General features: G+C 46.4%; 2 protein-coding genes across 4 annotated transcripts; both read left to right on the top strand.

Moving 5' to 3' along the window:
• The first annotated feature begins 424 nt into the window (after positions 1-424).
• Positions 425-27,102, top strand: cct8.L (chaperonin containing TCP1 subunit 8 L homeolog). Of its 3 annotated transcripts, none has more exons than XM_018244833.2 (16): positions 425-683; positions 4,657-4,747; positions 7,694-7,773; positions 7,912-8,061; positions 8,781-8,961; positions 9,046-9,107; positions 10,769-10,906; positions 11,690-11,868; positions 12,774-12,840; positions 20,407-20,494; positions 22,309-22,424; positions 22,515-22,586; positions 22,703-22,867; positions 23,455-23,574; positions 25,575-25,689; positions 26,896-27,096. In XM_018244833.2, the coding sequence occupies exons 1-15, from the start codon at positions 624-626 to the stop codon at positions 25,668-25,670; spliced, it is 1,665 nt and encodes a 554-aa protein (XP_018100322.1). In that variant the 5' UTR covers positions 425-623; the 3' UTR covers positions 25,671-25,689; positions 26,896-27,096.
• On the top strand, positions 14,475-17,591 carry LOC121399818. Its single transcript, XM_041581584.1, has 2 exons — positions 14,475-14,707; positions 15,621-17,591. The coding sequence occupies exon 2, from the start codon at positions 16,735-16,737 to the stop codon at positions 17,452-17,454; it is 720 nt and encodes a 239-aa protein (XP_041437518.1). The 5' UTR covers positions 14,475-14,707; positions 15,621-16,734; the 3' UTR covers positions 17,455-17,591.
• Positions 27,103-27,174: the final 72 nt, after the last annotated feature.

Genomic DNA, 27,174 nt, shown 5'->3' on the forward strand with positions numbered 1-27,174 from the left:
TGCTCTTCCACAGTGAATTAGGGCCCCCAATCCTTGTGTCTCTTTCCGTTTAGATTGTAAGCTCTTCTGCACAGACCCTTCCTCACCTGGTCATTATGTATGTAACTCTGTATGTTCTATGTAAGTGATTTCTTTCTATAAACACATCTATTTTACATCATTGCACAATATGCTGGGACTCTAAAGACACATGTTCATAGATGTAACTGAAGAGTTTCACAATACAAATCTCTTATAGTTTAACTCTCCCCGCAGGAGGCCCCAGTGACACTGAGAGCTGAACACAAAAAGCAGCTCCTTATTAAGAAACACGAGCGCACAGAAGTCCAGGCCTCCTCATTGTGCTTCCTCTGCCTTAGTCCCGCCCCTATCACAAACTCCGCCCACTAGCTGTCACTCACACAGGGCAGACAGCCGCACCGGATGTACTCGATCCAAGTTGCTTTTCCCTCCGCGCCTGGCGCCTCGCTGTTGAATCGATTCTATCGGCGGATCGTCTGAGCGTGTCTGTCTCGCAGGGAGTTGTGGGAAGCCGCAGCCCATTTCCCGTCTCTTTCTCTGTGTGCCGGTGATAGCGCGTTTTTGTCGCTCCCATTCTCCGGCTCTTCCACACACACAACATCATGGCGCTGCACGTCCCCAAGGCCCCGGGCTTTGCCCAGATGCTGAAGGAAGGAGCCAAGGTAAGTGCCGGGCGGGGGAGGCCGGAGTGGCGCAGCATGTGCTGCACATGGAAGCTTCCAGAAGCCTCAGTGATACAGGGGAACGTGCTTGTTCATCAGTCCCGGCCTGTAATTCTCACTCATATCATCTCTCCTTTACTCACATGTCCTGTTCCCTTACTCCGCTTTTAATTTGATTTTTATTCTTTTGTGGGTGGAGAAAAATGAATGGAGTTTAATACGTTTTGTATATTAATTGGCTTCTCTGACATGTAAGGCCCCCCCCTAGTGTTCCTCTAAGGGCCCCCCTAGTGTTCCTCTAAGGGCCCCCCTAGTGTTCCTCTAAGGGCCCCCCTAGTGTTCCTCTAAGGGCCCCCCTAGTGTTCCTCTAAGGGCCCCCCTAGTGTTCCTCTAAGGGCCCCCCTAGTGTTCCTCTAAGGGCCCCCCTAGTGTTCCTCTAAGGGCCCCCCTAGTGTTCCTCTAAGGGCCCCCCTAGTGTTCCTCTAAGGGCCCCCCTAGTGTTCCTCTAAGGCCCCCCCTAGTGTTCCTCTAGGGGGCCCCCCTAGTGTTCCTGTAAGGGCCCCCCTAGTGTTCCTGTAAGGGCCCCCCTAGTGTTCCTGGAAGGGCCCCCGTAGTGTTCCTGGAAGGGCCCCCCATAGTGTTCCTGGAAGGGCCCCCCTAGAGTTCCTGGGAGGGCCCCCCTAGAGTTCCTGGGAGGGCCCCCCTAGAGTTCCTGGGAGGGCCCCCCCTAGAGTTCCTGGGAGGGCCCCCCCTAGAGTTCCTGGGAGGGCCCCCCCTAGAGTTCCTGGGAGGGCCCCCCTAGAGTTCCTGGGATGGCCCCCCTAGAGTTCCTGGGAGGGCCCCCCTAGAGTTCCTGGGAGGGCCCCCCTAGAGTTCCTGGGAGGGCCCCCCTAGAGTTCCTGGGAGGGCCCCCCCTAGAGTTCCTGGGAGGGCCCCCCCTAGAGTTCCTGGGAGGGCCCCCCCTAGAGTTCCTGGGAGGGCCCCCCCTAGAGTTCCTGGGAGGGCCCCCCCTAGAGTTCCTGGGAGGGCCCCCCCTAGAGTTCCTGGGAGGCCCCCCCTAGTGTTCCTGGGAGGGCCCCCCCTAGTGTTCCTGGGAGGGCCCCCCTAGTGTTCCTGGGAGGGCCCCCCCTAGTGTTCCTGGGAGGGCCCCCCCCTAGTGTTCCTGGGAGGGCCCCCCCCCTAGTGTTCCTGGGAGGGCCCCCCCCCTAGTGTTCCTGGGAGGGCCCCCCCCTAGTGTTCCTGGGAGGGCCCCCCCCCTAGTGTTCCTGGGAGGGCCCCCCCCCTAGTGTTCCTGGGAGGGCCCCCCCCTAGTGTTCCTGGGAGGGCCCCCCCCTAGTGTTCCTGGGAGGGCCCCCCCCTAGTGTTCCTGGGAGGGCCCCCCCCTAGTGTTCCTGGGAGGGCCCCCCCCTAGTGTTCCTGGGAGGGGCCCCCCCCTAGTGTTCCTGGGAGGGCCCCCCCCTAGTGTTCCTGGGAGGGCCCCCCCTAGTGTTTCCTGGGAGGGCCCCCCCTAGTGTTCCTGGGAGGGCCCCCCCTAGTGTTCCTGGGAGGGCCCCCCTAGTGTTCCTGGGAGGGCCCCCCCCTAGTGTTCCTGGGAGGGCCCCCCCTAGTGTTCCTGGGAGGGCCCCCCCCTAGTGTTCCTGGGAGGGCCCCCCCCTAGTGTTCCTGGGAGGGCCCCCCCTAGTGTTCTGGGAGGGCCCCCCCCTAGTGTTCCTGGGAGGGCCCCCCCCTAGTGTTCCTGGGAGGGCCCCCCCCCTAGTGTTCCTGGGAGGGCCCCCCCCCTAGTGTTCCTGGGAGGCCCCCCCCCTAGTGTTCCTGGGAGGGCCCCCCCCTAGTGTTCCTGGGAGGGCCCCCCCCTAGTGTTCCTGGGAGGGCCCCCCCTAGTGTTCCTGGGAGGGCCCCCCCCTAGTGTTCCTGGGAGGGCCCCCCCCCTAGTGTTCCTGGGAGGCCCCCCCCCCTCTAGTGTTCCTGGGAGGCCCCCCCCCCTAGTGTTCCTGGGAGGGCCCCCCCCTAGTGTTCCTGGGAGGGCCCCCCCCCTAGTGTTCCTGGGAGGGCCCCCCCCCTAGTGTTCCTGGGAGGGCCCCCCCTAGTGTTCCTGGGAGGGCCCCCCCCCTAGTGTTCCTGTGAGGGCCCCCCCCCCTAGTGTTCCTGTGAGGGCCCCCCCCTAGTGTTCCTGTGAGGGCCCCCCCCTAGTGTTCCTGTGAGGGCCCCCCCCCCAGTGTTCCTGTGAGGGCCCCCCCCCCCAGTGTTCCTGTGAGGGCCCCCCCCAGTGTTCCTGTGAGGGCCCCCCAGTGTTCCTGTGAGGGCCCCCCCAGTGTTCCTGTGAGGGCCCCCCCAGTGTTCCTGTGAGGGCCCCCCCAGTGTTCCTGTGAGGGCCCCCCCAGTGTTCCTGTGAGGGCCCCCCCAGTGTTCCTGTGAGGGCCCCCCCAGTGTTCCTGTGAGGGCCCCCCCAGTGTTCCTGTGAGGGCCCCCCCAGTGTTCCTGTGAGGGCCCCCCCAGTGTTCCTGTGAGGGCCCCCCCAGTGTTCCTGTGAGGGCCCCCCCAGTGTTCCTGTGAGGGCCCCCCCAGTGTTCCTGTGAGGGCCCCCCCAGTGTTCCTGTGAGGGCCCCCCCCCAGTGTTCCTGTGAGGGCCCCCCCCCAGTGTTCCTGTGAGGGCCCCCCCCCTAGTGTTCCTGGGAGGGCCCCCCCCTAGTGTTCCTGGGAGGCCCCCCCCCCCTAGTGTTCCTGGGAGGCCCCCCCCCCTAGTGTTCCTGGGAGGCCCCCCCCCCTAGTGTTCCTGGGAGGGCCCCCCCTAGTGTTCCTGGGAGGGCCCCCCCTAGTGTTCCTGGGAGGGCCCCCCCCCTAGTGTTCCTGTGAGGGCCCCCCCCCCTAGTGTTCCTGTGAGGGCCCCCCCCCCTAGTGTTCCTGTGAGGGCCCCCCCCTAGTGTTCCTGTGAGGGCCCCCCCCCCAGTGTTCCTGTGAGGGCCCCCCCCCCAGTGTTCCTGTGAGGGCCCCCCCAGTGTTCCTGTGAGGGCCCCCCCAGTGTTCCTGTGAGGGCCCCCCCAGTGTTCCTGTGAGGGCCCCCCAGTGTTCCTGTGAGGGCCCCCCCAGTGTTCCTGTGAGGGCCCCCCCAGTGTTCCTGTGAGGGCCCCCCCAGTGTTCCTGTGAGGGCCCCCCCAGTGTTCCTGTGAGGGCCCCCCCCCAGTGTTCCTGTGAGGGCCCCCCCCCAGTGTTCCTGTGAGGGCCCCCCCCAGTGTTCCTGTGAGGGCCCCCCCCCAGTGTTCCTGTGAGGGCCCCCCCAGTGTTCCTGTGAGGGCCCCCCCCCTAGTGTTCCTGTGAGGGCCCCCCCTGTGGTCCTGTAAGGGCCCCCCCCTGTATGCCTACTTTTTTAATATTTATGATGAATAAAAAGTGATTTTTTTAACTTTGAGAATTGACTGGAAATATATTTTAGAATTTTTGAATTGAGTGCTCTTTGGAGTTGGGGGCTATATTCCAGCACTTTGCCCTTTTTGACAGGCCTATATAGACTGCAGCAATTGAGTAGTAAAAATTTTTGGACCAGGTGGCAACCCTAGCCCCAGTACTAATTAGTGTTTGTTACATGTGGGCAGTGCACTGTATTGGTCTGTATCAGGGAACTAGTTTATTGCACATCATTAATGTTATTCCCAGCACAGCTTGTTGGCTGGTAAAGCCTTTCCCTATATACTAACTAACTGCTAATAGTAGGGAAGACTTGCATTAATAAGGCCCCAGTGTGGCCCCTCTGATCCCCATTATATATCATATTATCTTATGATGTTCTGAGCATGAATCACACATACAGTCACATTCATTGGCTACAACTGGCCCTGCTGTGAAGCAATAGGGAGCTTGGATTAGATTGTAAGCTCCACTGCGGCAGGGACTGATTGGAATGAGGTGGAATCTCAGTACAGAGCTGGGGTATATGTTTGAGCTATATAAATATACTGAGTACTTCTTTCTCTCTCAGCACTACTCTGGCTTGGAAGAAGCAGTGTTCCGTAATATCCAGGCCTGTAAAGAACTCGCCCAGACTACACGCACTGCCTATGGACCAAATGGTAAATTGTCTCATGAGTTTTTCCATTTAAGGCAAATTCACACACAAACTGACTTTTTTTTCTTTTTTTTTTGCATAATGTAAAATATTGTTATTCCAAACCACTTTCCACTATACAGGAATGAAACTCTTCCTTATACGTAAAAGCCATGAGTGTGTATCTCTCTTGTAGCAAGGTTTACTTTGCTGGGTCTGTTAATCAGCAGGCCTGCTACATTGTTTGATGAGTCAGAACCAGCAGTGCAGAGAATATAAGCAACCAGACAGATGCTGCTTTCAGTAGCAATGACATTAAAGGGCTGGTGCACCTTTACATTCATTTTTAGTATGTTATAGAATGTATAATTCTAAACAAATTTTCAACCGACCTTCACTTTTTTTTTTCTTTTTAATAGTTTTTAAATTATTTGCCTTCTTCTGACTCTTTCTGGTTTCAAAAGCGGGTCACTGACCCCATCTAAAAAACATGTGCTCTGTAAGGCTACACATTTATTGTTATTGCTACTTTTTATTACTGCTCTTTCTATTCAGACCCTCTCCTATTCATTGTCCAGTATCCTATTCAAATCAATGCATGGTTGCTAGGATTTTTTTGCATCCTAGCAACCAGATTGCTGAAATTTCAAACCAGAGAGCTTCTGAATGAAAAGCTAAATCAAAAATCACAAATAATAAAAAATGAAAACCAATAGCAAATGGTCTCAGAATATCACTCTGTACATCATACTAAAAGTTAATTAAAAGGTGAACAACCCCTTTAAGCTTTTTCAGGGGTTTGAAAGTTATTTGTTAAAGGGGTTGTTCACCTTTACATTAACTTTTAGTATGATGTAGAGAGTGATATTCTGAGACCATTTGCAATTGGTTTTCATTTTTTATAGTTTTTGAATTATTTGCGGCCTTCTGCCTCTTTCCAGCTTTCAAATTGGGGTCACTGACCCCATATAAACATCAAATGCTCTGTAAGGCTACACATAGTTACATAGTTAGTTACATAGTTAAATTTGGTTGAAAAAAGACAAAGTCCATCAAGTTCAACCCCTCCAAATGAAAACCCAGCATCCATACACACACCCCTCCATACTTTTAATTAAAATTCTATATACCCATATCTATACTAACTATAGAGTTTAGTATCACAATAGCCTTTGATTTTATGTCTGTCCAAGAAATCATCCAAGCCATTCTTATAGTCATTAACTGAATCAGCATCACAACATCACCCGGCAGTGCATTCCACAACCTCACTGTCCTCACTGTGAAGAACCCCCTACGTTGCTTCAAATGAAAGTTCTTTTCTTCTAGTCTAAAGGGGTGGCCTCTGGTACGGTGATCCACTTTATGGGTAAAAAGGTCCCCTGCTATTTGTCTATAATGTCCTCTAATGTACTTGTAAAGTGTAATCATGTCCCCTCGCAAGCGCCTTTTTTCCAGAGAAAACAACCCCAACCTTGACAGTCTCCCCTCATAATTTAAGTCTTCCGTCCCTCTAACCAATTTAGTTGCACTTAGTCTCTGCACTCTCTCCAGCTCATTTATATCCCTCTTAAGGACTGGAGTCCAAAAGTGAACTGCATACTCCAGATGAGGCCTTACCAGGGACCTATAAAGAGGCATAATTATGTTTTCATCCCTTGAGTTAATGCCCTTTTTTATGCAAGACAGAACTTTATTTGCTTTAGTAGTAACAGAATGACACTGCCCAGAATTAGACAACGTGTTATCTACAAAGACCCCTAGATCCTTTTCATTTAAGGAAACTCCCAACACATTGCCATTTAGTGTATAACTTGCATTTATATTATTTTTGCCAAAGTGCATAACCTGCATTTATCAACATTGAACCTCATTTTCCAGTTTGCTGCCCAGTTTTCCAGTTTAGACAAATCACTTTGCAAAGTGGCAGCATCCTGCATGGAACCTATAGTTCTGCACAATTTAGTATCATCTGCAAAAATAGAAACAGTACTTTCAATTCCCACCTCCAGGTCATTAATAAACAAGTTGAAAAGCAAGGGACCTAGTACAGAGCCCTGCGGTACTCCACTAACAACACTGGTCCAATTAGAAAATGTTCCATTTACCACCACTCTTTGTAGTCTATCTTTTAGCCAGTTCTCTATCCAGGTACAAATACTATGTTCCAGGCCAACATTCCTTAATTTAACCAGTAACCTTTTGTGTGGCACTGTATCAAATGCTTTAGCAAAGTCTAAGTAAATCACATCCACTGCCATCCCAGAATCGAGGTCTCTACTTACATTCTCGTAAAAAGAAATTAAGTTAGTCTGGCAAGATCTATTACGCATAAAACCATGCTGGCACAAACTCATAGTATTATGATTTGCTATGAAGTCCAGTATCTTATCCTTTATTAACCCTTCGAAAAGCTTTCCTAATACTGACGTCAGACTAACTGGCCTATAGTTTTGAGGCTGAGAACGGGATCCTTTTTTGAATAGAGGCACCACATTAGCAATTCGCCAGTCTCTCGGCACTATGCCAGATCTCAATGAATCCTGAAAAATTAAGTAAAGAGGTTTGGCAATCACAGAGCTAAACTCGCTAATTACCCTGGGATGAATACCATCTGGCCCTGGACCTCTGTATTGTTATTGCTACTTTTTATTACTCTTCTTTCTATTCAGGCCTCTCCTATTCATATTCCAGTCTCTTATTCAAATCAGTGCATGGTTGCTAGGGTAATTTGGACCCTAGCACCAAGAGTGCTGAAATTGCAAACTGGAGAGCTGCAAAATAACTCAAAAACCATAAAAACGAAAACCAATTGCAAATTGTCTCAGAATATCACTCTCTACATCATACTAAAAGTTAATTTAAAGGGGAACAACGCCTGCTATGCCGACCCTGAATTGGTCTGGTCTGTAATCTGAGTTTGGATGTCCCTAATAATGCAATTTTTCTATAATTTTTTTCTATCATGTAGGAATGAACAAGATGGTTATCAATCATTTGGAGAAGCTTTTCGTTACAAACGATGCCGCCACCATTATAAGGGAACTAGAGGTGGGAAGTTAATTCATGTTGTTATCTGCATGTGTCATATACATTGAATATGTAGGAGTAAAAAAGAAGCCTTTTCATTGGTTGGCTGTCCATTAGGTTTCAGATAAGCCAATGATAACTCAGTGTTGTTACCTGCAGGTTCAACATCCGGCTGCCAAAATGATTGTGATGGCCTCCCACATGCAAGAGCAGGAGGTCGGAGACGGGACTAACTTTGTCCTGGTCTTTGCTGGAGCTTTACTTGAGCTGGCAGAAGAGCTTCTAAGAATCGGACTGTCTGTATCCGAGGTAAGAGATCCTAGTAACTTTAAAGGAACACTTCAGTGTAAAAATAAATATTGGGTAAATAAATAGGCTGTGCAAAATAAAAAATGTTGCCAATTTAGGTAGTTAGTCAAAAAAGTGTATTGTATAAAGACTGGCTATCTAACATAATAGCCAGAACGCTACTTCCTGCTTTTCAGCTCTCTAACTCTGAGTTAGTCAGTGACTATAAGGGGGGCCACATGGGACATAACTGTTCAGTGAGTTTGTAATTAATCCTCAGCATTCATCTCAGATTCAAAAGGAACAGTTATGATCAAGTCCTGCAGCGGGTCTGGTACCCGCGGGTTACCCACAAAAAAAGCGGGCACCCTGCGGAAGGAGGGGAGGATTTTCAGGTTATGGTCGAGTTTGCCTTTCTGCCCGTAATTTGCATATGCAAATTCGGTTCGGCCGGGCAGAAGGATTCGGCTGAATCCTGGATTCGGTGCATCCCTACTGGTAACCAATCAGTGGAAAGCAAGAGAGCTGCAAAGCAGGATGAAGTGTTCTGGCTATTATGTTACACATCCAGTCACTCCAGCCTTTATACATTACATTTTTGGCTAACTATATTAGAAACATTTTTTATTTTGCACAGCCTATCTATTTACTCAGTTTTTATTTTTACACTAAACTGTTCCTTTAATTGTATTAGAGCTGGCAGAATGATGTCCCATTTACTATGTATTGTGGTTCTAAAGGTGATTGAAGGCTATGAAAAGGCCTGTAAGAAAGCCTTAGAAATACTCCCCGACCTGGTCTGCAGTTCTGCAAAGAATTTACGTGATGTTGATGAAGTGGCCTCCCTTCTTCAGACGGCCATCATGAGCAAGCAGTATGGCAACGAGCTCTTTCTTTCCAAGCTCATCGCCCAGGCGTGTGGTAAGAGTATGGCATTTACATATTTATATCTGTGACTACCAATATACACATTGTTATTAAAATAAGCTTTGTTTCTCCTTTTAGTGTCTATCCTTCCCGACTCTGGCAATTTCAATGTTGACAACATCAGAGTGTGCAAGATTTTGGTAAGTAAGACAGATCTAAAACCTTGGGGTTACTCCCTTAGAACCAATGGAACCTCTGATTTTCACTCCTGGGTTTTGAAGGAGAAGCGAAGTCCATTTTACTTTGGGTTGCCAAAAGTTAGGCGATTGCATTTACTTACCTGACACCCAGGTCCCTATCAGGAGAAAACTGCACCGGCCGTGGGGTTATTCCAGCAAACGCCACTCTGTCGTTTTCCAGTTTCTTTCTTTAAACTTCACAGTAGAATGAAATAGCCAGCTTTTTCATTAAAGTTCGGCTTTTCGCTCTAATGAGCACGTGCAGGCGAAAGAAGAAGCCGGAAGACTGAGTTGCGCGCTGGAATAACCCTGGGCCGGTGCAGTTTTCTCCTGATGGGGGGGTGGCTAACTTTTGGCACCCCCAAGTATAATAGGGTTTTCCTTCTCCTTTAAGAGAAATTCCTCTGCTTTATACCAGGTTTTAAAGGGCAAGACAACGTAATACAACCAATACTGATGGTCATGGTTAGTAAGGTTGGTTGGACACACTTCCTCTGCAAGGTGTAAAGCAGTGGTAATGGGCAAATCTACCTTTTTTAAAGGTCCCAAAGTCCTTTCTACTTCTTCTGAATTAATTCTTCTCAGCCATTTACATCACGTTAACCCTTATCACCCTGTAAATACAATACAAAGTTGTACAGTAATGTATTAAAGTGGACCTGTCACCCAGACACAAAAAGCTGTATAATAAAAGCCCTTTTTAAATTAAACATGAAATCCAATTTCTGTTTTTTATTAAAGTATTCATTTAAAAATCTCCGCTGTCAATCAAATATTGTCTGCCCCTCCTCTATGCCTTAGAGGCGGGGCAGGCAATTACTTTCACTTTCCATTCAGCACTTCCTAGATGTCACTGCTCTCCCCACATTCCCCCAGTTCTCTTCACCATTTAATTGTGTAACCAGGGCATGGGGAGGGACATCAGGTCCCCCATTCTGGTGCACAAACAAGATTCTGAGATGATACAAGACTTGTCTTAATAACAGTGTCCACAAAATGGCTCCTTCCTGCTTGTTGTAATTATGAATTCCCAGACTGATGGAAACAACAATTAAATAATTTATATTGTGTCATTAAAGTTCATTTTGCTTGAATAATGTGATTAAAATAGGATTTTGAATAATTGTTTTGGGTGACGGCCCCCCTTTAAAGGGGTTGTTTGCCTTTTTTTTTTTAATATGATGTAGAGAGTGATATGCTAAGACAATTTGCAATTATTCCTCATTTTTTGTGTGTGTAGCTTTTTGTTCTGCAGCTCTCCACTTTAGCATTCAGCAGGATCAGGGTTGAAATTATCCTAGCAACCAAGCAGTGGTGTAAATGATAGAACGGAATATGAATAGGAGAGGTCTGAATAGAAAGATGTATAATACAATGACAAAGATTAAAATAGTTTTACTGAGCAATAGTTTTTGGGCTGCCAGGGTCAGTGAACCCCACTGGAAAGCCAGAAGGAGTAGGAGGAAGAAGGCAAATAATTAAAAAAATTAAAAAAAAAAAAAAAAAAAAAAGAGAACCAATTGAAAAGTTGCTAAGAATTGATAATTTTGTAACTTCAAGATGAACTGCTTTTTAAATGCTGAAATCAAGCATGTGTAATAATCCTGGGGTTTACTCTGCAGGGATCGGGTATCTGCTCCTCTTCTGTCTTGCACGGCATGGTTTTCAAAAAGGAAGTAGAAGGAGATATCACTTCTGTGAAAGACGCCAAAATCGCAGTTTATTCCTGTCCGTTTGATGGCACGATCACCGAGACAAAGGTATGTGGCCCTGCACTGTGTGTGTGTGTTATAACTAGCTATGCACTTACCTAAATCAACCAAACCAAATTCTCACACCTCAAAGCTGAACATATCCGATGTTTTTCAGATCAATAGGTTATCGATCATCACCCCTTGTGTGTATCATAGGGCTTATCACAGAGTGTCTACAACACATATTTTACATCACAGAGACAGGGTTTATCCAGAGCTGCTTGTAGCAGAAAGGACATCTTTGCTGGGCCTCCAAAATCACAGCTGCACCTTGGGCTCTTTAGCCTTCAGAGTACCATTGGGAATGTTGGGAGTTGTAGTTCAACAACTGGATTGCTACAGATTGGAGGGGGACAGCTTTCCAGGGGCCTCCAAAATCACAGCTGCACCTTGGGAGTAATGTTCAATGGCATTCTGTTGATTAGTTATCCTGTATTCTCACCTTATGGGGCTCTATAGCCTTCAGAATTCCATTGGGAATGTTGAGAGTTGTAGCTCAACAACTGGATTGCCGCAGATTGAAGCAGCAGCTTTCTTGGGCCTCTAAAATCAAAGCTGTACCTTGGGATTAAAATTCAATGGCATTCTGTTGTAGTTATCACTTAGTCTGACCTTATCGGGCTGTAAAGCCGTCAGGGTTCCACTGGGAATGTTGGGAGTTGTAGTTCACAAACTGGATTGCTTCCTTCATCCCTGGAGCTAGACTGTAGCAACGATAGCAACGGTTTGATTTCTATTGTATAATGTAAGAACATTTTAGTGACAGTGTTTTTTTGTTTTTTTTAACAGGGCACCGTGCTGATAAACAGCGCACAGGAACTGATGAACTTCAGCAAAGGAGAAGAGAATCTGATGGAGGAGCAAGTGAAGGCGATCGCAGATGCAGGGGCCACCGTTATTGTGACAGGAGGCAAAGTTGCCGACATGGCTCTCCATTACGCAAACAAATACAACCTCATGGTAGTAAGGTAAGTGTGTGTGCAAGAGCTGACATTTGGTTTTTCCCTCTGCATTCTCCTGCCATAGACTCCTTCACTCACATCTATTTGACAGCCAGACAGTTTGACCAATGGAGTGCAGTCACTTTGGGGATCTCTGGAACCTTTTTCAGTGATTTTACTGCAGAGGTTTTTTTTTTCTGTTGTTAGATTCTCTGCATGTAGTGACAAAGTACAGACTCTAGTAATAATTATATTATACAGTAGAGCCATGAATATCCTGTAAATTATATAGTGAATAAAGTCCCGCCTATTGTAAAATATAAGGATATTATAAGTTACCGAGGAGTTCTTTTATACAGGTCATGGAACTCCAAGGTGACTTCTAATATACTCATATGTTACAACAAGGAGTACTTTATTTATTAAAAATACACAAGTTTTAGTGAGTCATGCGACAAAATGACCTCACTAGTCACCGTTTATAAGGATATCATTTACAAGATATTCATGGCTTTTGTGTATTCTATCCTTAGAAATGGTCATTAGTGATGTCATCAGTTATAATCGAAGCTCGGTGATGTCATTTCTGTCACATGACTCACTGAAACGTGTGTATTATAATAAAGTGTTGTAAAATATGAGGATATTAGAAGTCACCTCAGAGTTCCATGACCTGTATAAAAACCTCGGCCTCATGTTTTTATATGGTCGGTAACTTATATAATATCCTTATAATTTACAAAAGGGGGGGTTTTATTCACTATATAAAGTATAAAATAATCCGTGGAGAACTGTGTCTCCATCATACCCTTACTTGTACCCTGGCAATAATAAAACTCTAATAAAATCCAGTCTATTTAGTTTTAATGTGTCTAGGGCTGATGTATATTGGATATACTGGAGACTTATCCCTGCATTTTCTGATCATTTAGGTTAAACTCCAAATGGGATCTTCGAAGACTGTGCAAAACCGTATGTGCAACTGCCCTTCCCAGGATGGTGAGTATTTTCTATAGACCCGATGAAATACCCAATGCCTTTACTGCAACTCTAACATGAATCTGGAATGGCAATATGAAAGAGAATTGTAGGTACTTAGTATTCCTTTACTGTGTCGCGTCCTCATGTTGGCTATGAAAGTGGGCATTTAACCCTTCATGGCTCATTGACCTCTCCAGAACTCAGAAATTAGAATACACAGAATGAAAGAGACCTTAGAGAAATTGGATCAGGTACTAAGTACTATCAGGTACTACAATCCTTGCATCACTAATGCTAAACCGACTTTCATAGGTATCTCCAAATTTTGCTTAGAAAATGTGCCGCACTTACTTAAAGGGGCATATTTATCAAGAGCTGAATTGAAAATTCTAATTTTCAAAAAAAATTGTGGTCAAATTCGACTACTAGTTATCCAAACTCGATTCGAGTTAAAAAAAAAAAAAATAATTTAATTTGATTTTTGAGATTTATCCTACTCTGGCCCTTGAATTCGAATTCAACTATTCGCCACCTAAAACCTGCCGAATTGCTCTTTAAGTCAAAGGGAAAGGTGCAGGGATCCATTCGGAAAAAAAACTTGAATCTCGTTTGGTCGAATTCGATTTGAGTTTTCAGGTCGTTTAAATTCGTCCGAGTTGGAAAAATTCAATTTTATTAATACATTGTAACTAGTCAAATTTTGAATTTATGGGAGTTTAAAAAGAATTCGAAATTCGACCCCTGTGCCTCTAAGTGTGAGTTCAGTATAGTGCAAGGTTTCCCAGCCCATGGGTATTAAAGGGATGGTTCACCTTCAAACAACTAGTTGGTTTCAGATAGATCACCAGAAATCGACTTTTTCCAATGACTTTCTATTTTCTATGTGTCACCGTTTTTCTAAGATTGAAGTGACACTTTTCACCTTCTGAAGCAGCTCTGGGTGGGGGGTCGCCGACCCTATAAACTGTTCTAAATTGATACATTTAGTTGATACATTTCTTTATCTGTCCCTGCTGAGCAGAATCCCTGAGTTTCATTATAGGCAGCTGTTAGAATTGATACAATAGCTGCTAATACTCCAGAGATGCTGCTGAGAAATGGATCAACTAAATGTTGCAAAATTGTATCAGTTTAGATTTGAATTACTGAGCTGTCAGACTGAGACACCAGAAACACAAACATTCAACTTTAAACTTAGATTTTGGAAAAAAATGTAAAAAAATAAAATAAAAGATGCAAAGTAACTGAAAAAAGTCTTTATTTCTGGGGAACAATCTGAAAACAACTGAATTGGAAAAAGTGTTTGGAAGGTGAACAACCCCTCTAAAGGGAATCAGTCATGATTATGATGTAGTTTTTATTTCTAAATTACACTGCAAATAATTCACTCTACATGATATTTTCTCTAGGTCTGCTTGGGGGACACAAGGGACATTGGGGTATAGCGGGAACCACTAGGAGGCAGGACACAATAAAAAAAATAGAAACTTGACCCCTCCTCCTCCTGCTATACCCCTCCTCTGTAGGCAGAGACACCCAGTTTCGTTGTGTCCTCAGGAGGTTAGGACTGTCTCCTGCATTCAGGAGTATTTTACTGTTTATTTTGCTCTTTTATTTTTATTTCATTACATTTCCTTCACATGATATGGAGCTGGACAGCTACACTGAGTAGTCTGATCCATTACTTGAGGATGTCACCGGGGTCTCTGTGCTGTGCACTGACCATCCAGCATTGATTCCCTCCCTCTGACATACAGAGAGAGGATGCGCTGGCCGGGACACAGGGCTGAGGTATAGCCAGGTTCATCCTGTTGCTCAATCCTCCTTATATGCCCCAAGGATCCCTACACTACAGTCTGGGAACTCCTGCCGTGGCTCATTTAAGGTAAGCATATATCCTTAATAGCAGCCTATTCACTCTGATCCCCCCTGCAGAAACCATCTGCCTTGCACAGCAGTATAGGAGACTTTGTTGCAACCTGCAGGTCACTAGTTCAGACCCAGGCAGTATGTTTATCAGCCTCCACCAAACACACAGGCACTTGATAAAGGGCTTCTGGCCTGAAACATGTAGTGTGCAATAAAGAGCACCTAGCAGCAAGTTCTGCCTTTTCACTTGCTTTCTCTCAGTTCTCTAACTAATTGGTTAATTTCCTACACCTGGAACGGGAGTGGCTTACTGAGATTGAGAGCACAGCTGCCAAATCATCTCTACAAATTGTCCAGAATGGGAATGGCACTTATGTTTCCTACTGTCCTCACTGTCAGCAGCGCAAGAGAGTTATTGTGGGCTTAACACCAGTTGTGCACCACTATTTTACAAGAGACTTCACCAAGGCTGTCTTTCACTCTACCTGGGGAGGCAACGGCTGGGGCAGATTTTGCACTTACTGTACGTGCACCCTGTGTGCAACCCAAAAAGTGCGCGCCAGTGCCTTATGCACCATTTTTCTAAGGTGTGCGTCTGCACCATATCACTGCTAGGGGAGGGGCCATTCTTCGCACTCTCCATTGTGCGCCCAGGCAGCTACTTCCCATTGATTCTGGAGGAGGTTCCATTACTAGCAGACTCGCCACACTGGGCAGAACTATTTCCTAGCTGCTTTGCAGCGCAGCCCCCCCCCCTGTTTATACTAAGAACACATCAGGGCAGTACTTCTGACACAGTGGGGTTTTTAGCTAATGCCACAGGGCAGCAGGCTTTGTAATTACTGCCTTATCAGCCTTTACTCCCCTCCAAGGCTTTACTCCCAGCAGTACCCTGGGGAGGCATTGTTAACTTAATTCCTCTCTTACAGGAACAGCTTGTGTACACCATGTCTGAAGGTACAGGTGATAACCTTTTTTCCAGGCCAGCAACTACTTCATCGGTTAAGTATTTAGCTTGTGCCAAATGCCGCATCTGGTCACAAGGACCCTCTGTGTTCCACGTGCAAGCCACCTGATGCAGTTTCGGAAACGTCAGAACTCCGTCCTCAGGTAAGCCAAGCCTCCCATGGGGACCCATCAGGCCAGCCCCGGGACTCCACCCCCCTGGACCCCCAGCCTCCCCCAGAATGGGCATCTAAGCTTGCCGCCGGCATTCCTAAATTGGTGGAGTCCCATGGCTAGATAAGCCTCGGCCTAAGCCTCCAAAATGTAGAGCCCCCTCTCCTTCCGAGGATGAGTGTGAGGCGGAGTCCATCACTACTTCATCCCTGCCGCCTGACTCCGAGGAGGATCCGGCTCTATCTGATGGTGAACTATCTCACAGTTCCGACCCAGAGTAAGGGGAATCCCCCCAAACTCTCCTCCGAGGCCATTGATTCCCTCATTTCAGTATTAGAGACCCTTCACTTAAAGGAGCCTGAACCTAGTTGCAGTACCTCCTTGTTTAAGCGCCGCAGCAGGTCAGCAGGTCCTCACCTTCCTTTCCTCTCTCATGCTCAACTCGAGCAAATTATACAACAGGAATGGTTCAAGCCAGAGGGATGTTTCCAGGCTAAGCGCAGTTTTTCTCAAACTATATCCTTTTCCACAGGAACTAACGGAAAAGTGGACCTCCCCACCTTCAGTGGACGCGCCTGTCTCTCGACTATCTAAGGGCACTGCTTTACCAGTTCCTGATGCAGCCTCCTTCAAGGACTCCATGGACAAGAAGCTTGAGGGCATTCTAAGTTCCCTCTTCTCTGCTTCAGGTACCTCCCTTCGGCCTGTTCTAGACTCGGCTTGGGTAAGTAGAGCCGTCCAAACTTGGTCGGACGCCTTATGCCGAGCGATTGCCACAAGGGTCCCCCATGAAGAACTTGCTCATTTGGCCTCGCAAATCAAGGAGGCTGACTACCTATGTGAAGCCTCCCTCGATGCGCTACAGGTGATTAGCAGAACTTCAGCCGACTTGACTTGTCGGTATCGGTTCGCAGATCTCTCTGGATGAAACTGCGGACTTGTCTTCAAAAAAGTCTCTCACGACACTCCACCACCTGCAGAGGACGCTTCAGTGGAAGGTCCAGGCCATCCTGGCAGTCCCGCAAGTCCACGTCTGCATTACTCACCCCTTCTTCCCTTCAGCGACTCAGCCGTAGGGGGGGGAGACTTTGCAGGTTTGCCGACTCCTGGAAGAATCTGACTCAAGACGTCTGGGTACACGAGGTCGTGAGTCAGGGCTACCACCTAGAATTCGCTTCTCTCCCGCCTTGCCGGTTCTTCATGTCCAGATATCCTCAGGGGCATCAAAAGGCTCAGGCGCTGCACGACGCGATCGGCAAGCTTATCCGTTCAGAGGTCATCATCCCTTTTCCGACTGAGGAGAGATTCCGAGGCTATTACTCAAACTTGTTTGTAGTTCCCAAGAAGGATGGATCTGTTCGGCCAATCCTGGACCTCAAGGAACTCCATACTTTCATTCGACCGCGAAGGTTCAAGTTGGAATCCCTCAGGTCTGTCATTGCGGCCCCAATTTTCTGTCCACATCAGAGATTCTTGCGATTTGCCTTCCAAAATCGCCACTTCCAACTCACAGACCTTCCCCTTGGCCTGAACTCGGCCCCTCGTGTCTTTACCAAGATCATGTCGGTGGCCACTGCTCTAATCCGCACCAGGGGGATCTCCATAACTCCTTATCTGGACGATCTCCTGATCAAGGCACCTTAATTTGCAGTGGCCCAGCAGGCGTTGCACTTCACCATGGTTCGATTACAGGAGTTTGGTTGGTTCATCAACCTGGACAAGTCCTCGTTAACCCCAAGCCAATCCATGGTCTTCCTCTGGATGCAGTTCAACACCCAGACGCAAACTCTCCCAGTGACAAGGTCCAGCATTTGCGGACCCTCGTGCGGTCTCTCCTCTCGAAGTCCCACACCGCGAGATTCTACATGAAGGTGTTGGGAGTCATGGTTTCGATGATAGAATCAGTTCCCTTCACCCAACGTCACATCAGGGAGCTTCAGTGGAATATTCTTGCGGCCTGGAGGCACAAATCCCTTCTCCTGGAATTTCGTTTATCCCGCAGGACTCAAGTCTCTCTTCTCTGGTTGATGCAAACCAGTCACCTGACCAGGGGCAGACCCCTAGGGGATCCACAATGGTGACTGCTCACCACAGGTGCAAGCCTCTCCGGTTGGGGAGCAGTGCAGAGGGTCGGTCAGCGCAGGGTCGCTGGTCTCTATCGGAACAATGTCTTCACATCAACCTTCTTGAGATACAGGCAATCCGACTCGCCTGTCAGCCATCTTCATTCCTGGTCTCTTAAACTGGGAAGCAGATTATCTCAGTAGACATCCCTAGATCCCTGTGAGTGGCCTGTAAAGGACAACATCTTCCACAAGATCACTCAAAGATGGGGGACGCCAGAGGTCGATCACAATCTTTAAGTTCCTCTCTTCTTTGCAAGGTCCAGGGACCCTCTGGCGGCAGACGCCCTCACCTCTCCCTGGGACTTCCATCTTGCGTTCATTCCAAGAAAGATCAAGAAACTTCAGAGAGAACTCATACTCTCATCCTCATAGCTCCAACATGGCCCCGTAGATCCTGGGTCTAGGATCTAGTACATCTCTCAGTAGAGGAACCTTGGCCTCTCATCCTGGACCTTCTCTCTCAGGGTCCAATCCTTCACCACTGTCCTGCCACCCTCAATTGATGGCGTGGCTACTGAAACTGCAATCCTAAGACGGAAGGGGTTCTCTGACACTGTCATTCTACCATGCGTGCAGCCCGCAAACCGGTCTCCGCCAAGACGTACCATTGGGTCTGGTTCACTTTCCATTGGTGGTGCCAATGTAATGGTTTCAATTCACTGAAGTTTTCCACTCCACTCCTTCTGGCCTTATACAGGAGGGACTGTCCCTGCACATGTCCCTCGGATCACTGAAATCTCAGTTTTCGGCACTTCCATCCTGTTCCAAAGACCTCTCGCCTTGTTCCCAGATGTTAGGATTTTTCTTCAGGGAATGGCCCACATAAAGCGCCCGGTACTTTCACCGGTGCCAAATTGGGACTTAACCCTAGTCCTACGTGCCCTGCAACACGCTCCCTTTAAACCCATGGATTCTATTCCACTTCAGTGGCTCACATGGAAAAGTTTTTTCTGCTGGCTATTGCCTCAGCACAGAGAGTATCTGAGATCTCTGCCCAATCCTGTAGGTCTCCTCTGTTGACCTTCCACAACGACAAGGCAGTACTTCATACTTCTCCCTCTTTTCTTCCCAAGGTGGTTTCCACTTTCCACCTCAACCAGGAAATTACGATTCCTACCTTCTGCCCATCCCTTTCCAATGCGAAGGAAGCAGCACTGCACACCCTCGACCCCGTTAGGGCCCTCAAGTTTTACCTGCACCGGGTCGAGGACATCCGTCTATCGGACTCCTTGTCCTTAGACCACCATATCCTGATGGATAAAACAGGCCATCCAGAGATCCTATTCATCACAGGGTCAGGTTCCCCCAGATCAATCAGGGCACATTCCACCAGAGGGCTTTTCGAAAATAAGCCTCAGTGGAACAAGGCTGCAACGTGGACTTCAATCCATACTTTTGCCAAATTTTACCAGTTTGGCACCTTGTGGCATCTGACACCCACTATGGCAGGAAGGTACTTCAGGCTGCAGTGGCTGGTTCCACGTAGGCCTCTACTTCCCGCCCTAGATTCAGGGGACAGCTTTGGTACGTCCCCACTGTCCCTGTGTCCCCCAAGCAGACCTAGAGAAAAGGAGATTTTGTGTACTCACCGTTAAATCTTTCTCTTCAGTCGCTTGGGGGACACAGGGCTTCCCTCCCTGAATAGAGGCCTTCTCTTGGCTTCAGACTGCTGTTCTTGTAATTAGTTATCAGATTTTCTGTTGATTATTGATAACCTCCTGTTTCTCCTTTGGTACGAACTGAGTGTCTCTGCATACAGAGGAGGGGTATAGCAGGAGGAGGAGGGGTCAAGTTTCTATTTTTTTATTGTGTCCTGCCTCCTAGTGGTTCCAGCTATACCCACTGTCCCTGTGTCCCCCAAGCGACTGAAGAGAAAGAGATTTAACGGTGAGTACACAAAATCTCCTTATTTCATTCCTGAACCAGCAAGTGTATTTATTTAGTTGTAATATTAGTGTGTAGCTGCATCTCAGGTAATTTTGCCTGGTCGTGCTTTCAGAAAGAGCCAGCACTTTAGGATGGAACTGCTTTCTGGCAGGCTGTTGTTTCTCCTATTCAATGTAACTGAATGTGTCTCAGTGGGACCTGGATTTTACTATTGAGTGTTGTTCTTAGATCTACCAGGCAGCTGTTATCTTGTGTTAGGGAGCTGCTATCTGGTTACCTTCCCATTGTTCTGTTGTTAGGCTGCTGGGGGGGGAAGGGGGGGGTGATATCACTCCAACTTGCAGTAAAGAGTGTCTGAAGTTTATCAGAGCACAAGTCACATGACTGGGGGCAGCTGGAAATTGACAAAATGTCTAGCCCCATGTCAGATTTAAAAATTTAAATATAAAAAATCTGTTTGCTCTTTTGAGAAATGGATTTCAGTGCAGAATTCTGCTGGAGCAGCACTATTAACTGATGAAAAAACTGATGTGTTTTCCCATGACAGTATCCCATAAAACATTTGCTCTCTTTGCTCTTCCAGACCCCTCCTACAGCAGAGGAGATTGGACACTGTGACAGTGTTTACTTGTCAGAAGTTGGGGATACACAAGTTGTTGTGTTCAAACATGGTATGTATTATTTAACTTTCCCTTGCTTTACATTGGCTGAATAACACAGAACATACATTTCCTACTCACAAACCAGAAGTGGAAGCTGCTCACCTGTTATAGTGAGAGAGTCTGTGATTGGTGGGAGGTGCTTAATCTTTTATCATGCTTTTTTTTTTTCGACCCGGAATGTGAGGGCGCTTATTATTTTTGCACAATTTACCAAATGTATTTTTCTACGTTTTGCTTTATGAGAATCCCTGTGCAGAGCCGTGAAACCTGTGCCGTGTAAGGCTTGTTCAGTTGTAAGCTCTTGCGCCACAATATACTGCATAGTCTGATGCAAACGTCTGCCCACCCACATCCATATTTGTTATACATAGAAAAGGTACATTTAAAGGGGTTGTTCACCTTCCAGCACTTTTTTTGCAGTTCAGTTGGTTTCAGATCACCAGAAAGACTTTTTCCAATGACTTTCTATTTTCTATGTGTGACAGTTTTTCTAATATTGAAGTGTAAAGTGTCATTTTTCACTTTCTAAAGCAGCTTTGGGAGGGGGGGTCGCCGACCCTGTAAACTGTTCCAAATTGATCCATTTCTTATCTTTGTCCCTGCTGAGCAGAATCTCTGAGTTTCATTGCAGTCATCTGTTAGAATTGATACAATCGTTGCTAATATTCCAGAGATGCTACTGAGAAATGGATCAACTGAGAGGCAGATTTATTAAAGTCGAATTTCGAGTTCATGTTTTTAAAAACTCCCATGAAATCGAAATTTGACCAATCGAAATTTATTTAAAAAATCTAATTTTCAGAACTCTCGAAGAGGATCGACCCGAAAACTCGAATTAGAATTTTAAAAACTCGATTCGAGTTTTTTTTTTTCTCCGGAAAAAAACTCGAATGTCAGAAAGGCTGCAAACAACTCCAAATTGATCCCAGGACGTCTTCCATTGCAATTCGGCAGGTTTTAGGTGGAAATAGTCGAATTCGAGTTCTTAAAGGGCCAGTGTATGATAAATCTCGAAAATTCAATTCAAATGTATCTTTCATCTTCTAAAGCGGCTCTGGGGGGGGGGGTCGCCAACCGTGTAAACTGTTCTAAATTGATACATTTAGTTGATCCATTTCTTATCTTAGTCCCTGCTGAGCAGAATCCCTGAGTTTCATTACAGGCAGCTGTTAGAATTGATACAATAGCTGCTAATACTCCAGAGATGCTGCTGAGAAATGGATCAACTAAGAGGCAGATTTATCAAAGGTCGAATTTCGAGTTCATGGGAGTTTTTTTAAAAACTCCCATGAACTTGAAATTCGACCAACCCAAATTTATTTAAAAAATTCAATACTCTGGTGAATAAGATCGACCGAAAACTCGAATCGAATTCGAGAGGTTTTTTTTCTCCGGAAAAAAACTTGAATATCAAGTAGGCTGCAAACAACTCCAAATTGATCCCAGGATGTCCTCCATTAACTAAAACAGCAATTCAGCAGGTTTTAGGTGGCAAATAGTCGAAATAGAGTTCTTAAAGGGCCAGTGTATGATAAATCTCGAAAATTGAATTCAAATTCATTTTTCACCTGCTTACGTCTTTCTCAAGAGGCTCGGAGGGGGAGGGGTTGTCAAGACTCTGTAACTGTTCTAAATTGATACACGGTATGACCTAAGTGATGGTGTCTTAGAGGCTGCCTAAATATTGAAACCTCTTTACACTTTCTTTTATGGTTAAATCAAGGGAAATCCTTATTATGGAGATGTCATTTCCCTTTAAAATAAGGTGCAGAGTTAGTTTCCTTAGGCATTTGCCCAATTACTCTCCACTGTTCTTTCCTTAGAAAAAGAAGACGGGGCCATTGCTACAATTGTGATCCGCGGCTCCACAGACAACCTCATGGACGACGTGGAAAGAGCCGTAGATGACGCCGTGAACACTTTCAAAGTCCTCACACGGGTCGGTGACCTCTCAGCAGTTCATTGTTGAGCCCTCAAGCTGCTCCGTATGATCAAAGCCATGTTTATTCCTGTCTGTCTTTTATTGTAGGACAAGCGCCTTGTACCCGGAGGAGGAGCAGTGGAAATCGAGTTGGCGAAACACATAACATCTTATGGAGAGGTAATTGGATCCGACCCTGAGCATCAAATGCATCCTGGGAAATCCGCAAGCCGAGTCTGAGCCACAGATATCTGGTTCCAGTCTGTTTAATCAGCCCCTCTGTTTGTTCGTTGCAGACCTGCCCTGGGCTGGATCAATACGCCATTAAAAAGTTTGCTGAAGCCTTTGAGTCCATTCCAAGGGCATTGGCTGGAAACTCTGGTGTCAAGGCCAATGAAGTCCTCTCCAAACTGTACGCCATGCACCAGGAAGGCAACAAGAACGTGGGATTCGACATCGAGGTAAGTGTGTGGGATATTAAAGGGGCCGTCCACCTTCCAAACACTTTTATTTTTTTCTTCCTTGAGATTTTTAAAGGGGAAGTCCACACAAACATAACAAGCTTTTTGAAAAGTAAACATAATTTCAAGCAACTTTGCGATATACATCAGTTAAGAAATATGCAGACGTTTCATGATATTTAATGGTTTGGAACAATTCCTTTAAAGTAATACTGACAGGTTCCTATAAAAATAGGAACGTGTCGGTATCCGTAAATAGAAGCTGCACGTGAAATATAATCGGCTAAAAGCTCCCCAAAGTTGCTCCCAGCCTGGCGACCCTTAGAAACAGTGACCCTTCGACACCATTAAATCATCTTGCCGAGTTGTTTCGGTCATGCTGGGCTGGGGTCGGTGCGAGCCCTCCATAGGCAGGAGTCCTGTTTTCATTTGTAATTGGCCTATGGAGGGATCATGAACAACCCCTTTAACATTCTCTTATGGAACAGGAATTCCTTGTTTAGTAAATATGCCAAGATTTAAAAAAAAAAAACCCTTCATTGTCAGCATTATGAAGTCACAATTGAGCGCTGTTTTTATATTCCCAGGCGGAGACTGCGGCAGTGAAAGACATGATGGAGAGCAAGATATTGGACACGTATCTAGTGAAATACTGGGGGATAAAGTTGGCCACAAACGCCGCGATTACTGTACTTCGGGTTGACCAGGTATTTGAAATTCAGTGTCAAACGGGGTCATAATGGCTTCCCCTTCCCATAACCGAAAAACTCATGGCTTGGGGATTGGTTATCTTGTTTGCCCCCACACCAGTCCCTTAAGGTTGAATTGGAATTGTGTAATTTATTAGACATAATCCACTGAATCCAGGATTCGACCTTTTTCAGCAGGATTGAGATTTGGCTGAAACTAAGTGCCCAGCTGAACCAAATCTTTAAAATCACGTTATTCCATTAAACAAGGAAGTGAAAACATTTTTACTCTTTTTAGTCCTTCCTGGATGGATTCACTTCAGGATTCGGCTGAACCTTTCACAAAGTATTCAGCCCAATTCCCAAAATATTGAATTCGGTGCATCCCTAGAATTTTTTTTTGACCAAGCTGTAATGTTGCCAACTGCTCTGTAAAGAAAATCTGCCAATGGTCCCTGATAAAGCAAATCTATTCATAAGAAACCATCATATTAATCTGCTCCCCCCGAATAACTCGCTAGTTTCTAACTCATTCTGCTTTGATAACGGTGTCGGTTCATTAAAGGACAGGGGAATCCATGGATATATATATTATACACGACCAGTAGCAGCTGAAGACTGTGCTTAGGCACCTGCCAACCAAGTCCAGGAAAATAAAATCTGTTATACCTACACAATATAAATAGATAAGCTGCAGTTCTTTTTTCCTGGTTATCCTGCGGGGTATCCGGTGTTCATCCCCCAATGGAATCAATCAGAAGAAGAGTTAAAGTGCAGGACAAACCCTCGGCACGAGTCTTAGACTGTGTGAAAAACACTACATGTTTCAGCCTAGGCCCTTTGTCAAGTGTAAAGGTGATAAAGCCTAAGCCAAAACTGTTTTTATTTCCCCAAATGAAATATTTGAAGTCTAAGACTAGTGCCGTGGATTTGTCCTGCACTTTAACTCTTCTTCTGATATTCCTACAGAATAGTGAGTAAAACTCGACCCACACCTGACTTCCGCCTTCCTTTTATAGGCCAGCGCCGATCCGCCCCGCTGATGACATCACAAAAAGGGCAGGGGGACAGGCGCGCGCTATTGATGTGCTGGTCCCGCACCCGACCTTAACCCGCCCTCCCTTAGCCTGTGCCCGGCAACATCTGTTCTTTCGGATTGCTTTTATAGACCAGCTTCGCTGATGACTTCATAAAAAGGGCGGGGCGAGCAGGCGCAAAGTCTATAAAAGACTAGGGATGCACCGAATCAGCCAAACCCCCGAATCCTTTGTGGAAGATTCGGCCGAATACCGAACCGAATCCCAACCCTAATTTGCATATGCAAAGTAAGGGTGAGAAGGGGAAAACATTTTTTACTTCTTTGTTTTGTGACAGTCACCCGATTTCTCTCCGTGTCCCTAATGCAAATTAGGATTCGGTTCGGCCAGGCAGAAGGATTCGGCCGAATCCTGCTAAAAAAGGCCGAATCCCCGAACCGAATCCTGGATTCAGTGCATCCCTATAAAAGACGAACCTGAAAGCTGGCATTTGACAGTGGCGGGCGGGGAGAGCTGGAGAAGAGCTCAACCCTCACCCGCCCATCACCCTCGAAGCGTGCGAGGTTGGACTGAACCCACCCGACCAGCAGGTATCGGCCCGCACATCACTAGCGATCGCCTATAAAGTCGGAAGTCAGGAGCCGTCAATGTCGCAGGTGGGGAGAGCGGGCACAAGAGCTCAACCCAAACCCACAAATGGGGGAGTCAGGTTGGCCCAGTCCTGTGGTTTCTAGCCGGCCGCACATCACTACTACAGAAGCCTGGACTTGGAAATAGGGAATGTGCTGGGGACTGAGTCTGTTTACAACAGGAGTAACAGATGAATCCGTTGTACAACGTTCAAACAACATCTTGTGATGGATTCAATTAGACGGGTGCCATACTCTGGGCTCACATGAAAGGTTCTTTGTTTTAGAAGGGGGGCGTTGTTAGAAGTTCTGATTTATCTTTATTCACGGGGAACTGTGTAAACATTTATAGATTATAATGGCAAAAGCAGCTGGCGGACCAAGAGCCCCCAAACAGCAAGGACACTGGGATAAGGATGACTGGCAAGATGAACCAGAAAAACCTTAGGGCTGTGTAAGAGAACAGTGTCAGTATTGTGTGTAACAGTCGAGTCTTCACTGAGCATGGGCCTGTGTTTTATCACTACTAACCCTGTGTGACAGTGTTGTGTGTCCTGAACCAGAGGAACCGAATACACATCAGAATACAGACCTGATATATTGTATATACAAAGCCTTCCTGCATGACACTTATAAAGGATTCGCTTCCTATGAGAGTAGTGCTTAGCCTGATAGGCTGCCCGTTAGTTGATAGTAGTTGTAGTTGGCTCTGCACATGGGAAGTAGTGAAAGCCTATACAGCAGAGCACTGACACCTGGAATATTCAATCAGGGCTAACACTACGGGGGTTATTTATCAAAGTCCGAATGCCAAAAATCACAGGTTTTTTGTTTTTTTTTACTTTAAAATCCAAATTTTTAGTGGAAAGAAAAAAAAAAACTTTTCAGGATTTATTATACCCAGAGGATGGAAAAAGTCCAAATCCGAAAATCCGGCATCTCGGAAATGCCGAGGTTGCATATAAGTCAATGGGAGAAATCCCTAAGAATTGTTATCTGCGCTGGGTTTCGTTAATAATCCAAAGATGTTGTGGTATTGGAGCAAAAATTTGTATGATTCATTTTTTTCAGGATTTTTTTCGCGCACAGGAAATTTCAGAAAAATTTAATGATAAATAAGAGGGAAAAAAACGCGTGCAGATTTATTCGGGAGTCGTTTTCAGAAAATACTGAGAAATTCGGACTTTGATAAATGGGCCTCTAAGGGCAGAGACAGATGCGAAACTTCGGGGAGATGTAGTCGCCGGCGACTAATTGCCTCTTCTAATCTCCACGAAAAGCCTTCCAGCTGGCTAGAATCTAAATCGCCGGCTGGATGGCACTCGCAGCACTTCGTTTTCAGAAGTTGCCCCACGAGGAATCTTTGGGCGACTTCGGAAAACAAATCGCTCTGAGTGCCATTCAGCTGGCAATTTAGACTCTAGCCGACGGGAAGGCTTTTCGTGGAGATAAGTTGTCCGAAAAAGAGGCAATTAGTAGCCGGGCAACTGAATCTTTGTGTCTGTCTCTGCCCTGAAGGAAAAGTTGGAGCAATGGCTGCTCATTAATCAGTTTGCAGCCACTGTAGGGACAGAATTTGGGCAGTGTGAGACGGTGCATGAGAGTGATGCATGCTGGGGAGATAAATCCCACTTTAGTTTTAGACCCTAATTTATTTTCTTTCCCCTCTCAAGATCATCATGGCAAAACCAGCAGGCGGCCCAAAAGCACCGACGGGAAAGAAGGACTGGGATGATGACGAGTGATCACCTGCTTTGTGACTCCGGGGATGGAATCATTGTGCGCGCAGTAAAGATTAGTCGCTTTTTTTTCCCGCAATTTGTTCGATTAACACTTAAGTTAAATACTGTATAATAAACGTTCAGTTTCTGATACCCCCCTGCTAAGCTTTGCTCATTTTACTTTTCCGTAGTCAGACGGAGTTACATTGGTTACGAAATAACGGGACTGAC

The sequence above is a fragment of the Xenopus laevis genome, chromosome 2L (genome assembly GCF_017654675.1).
Source record: "Xenopus laevis strain J_2021 chromosome 2L, Xenopus_laevis_v10.1, whole genome shotgun sequence".
Classification (NCBI taxonomy): Eukaryota; Metazoa; Chordata; class Amphibia; order Anura; family Pipidae; genus Xenopus; species Xenopus laevis.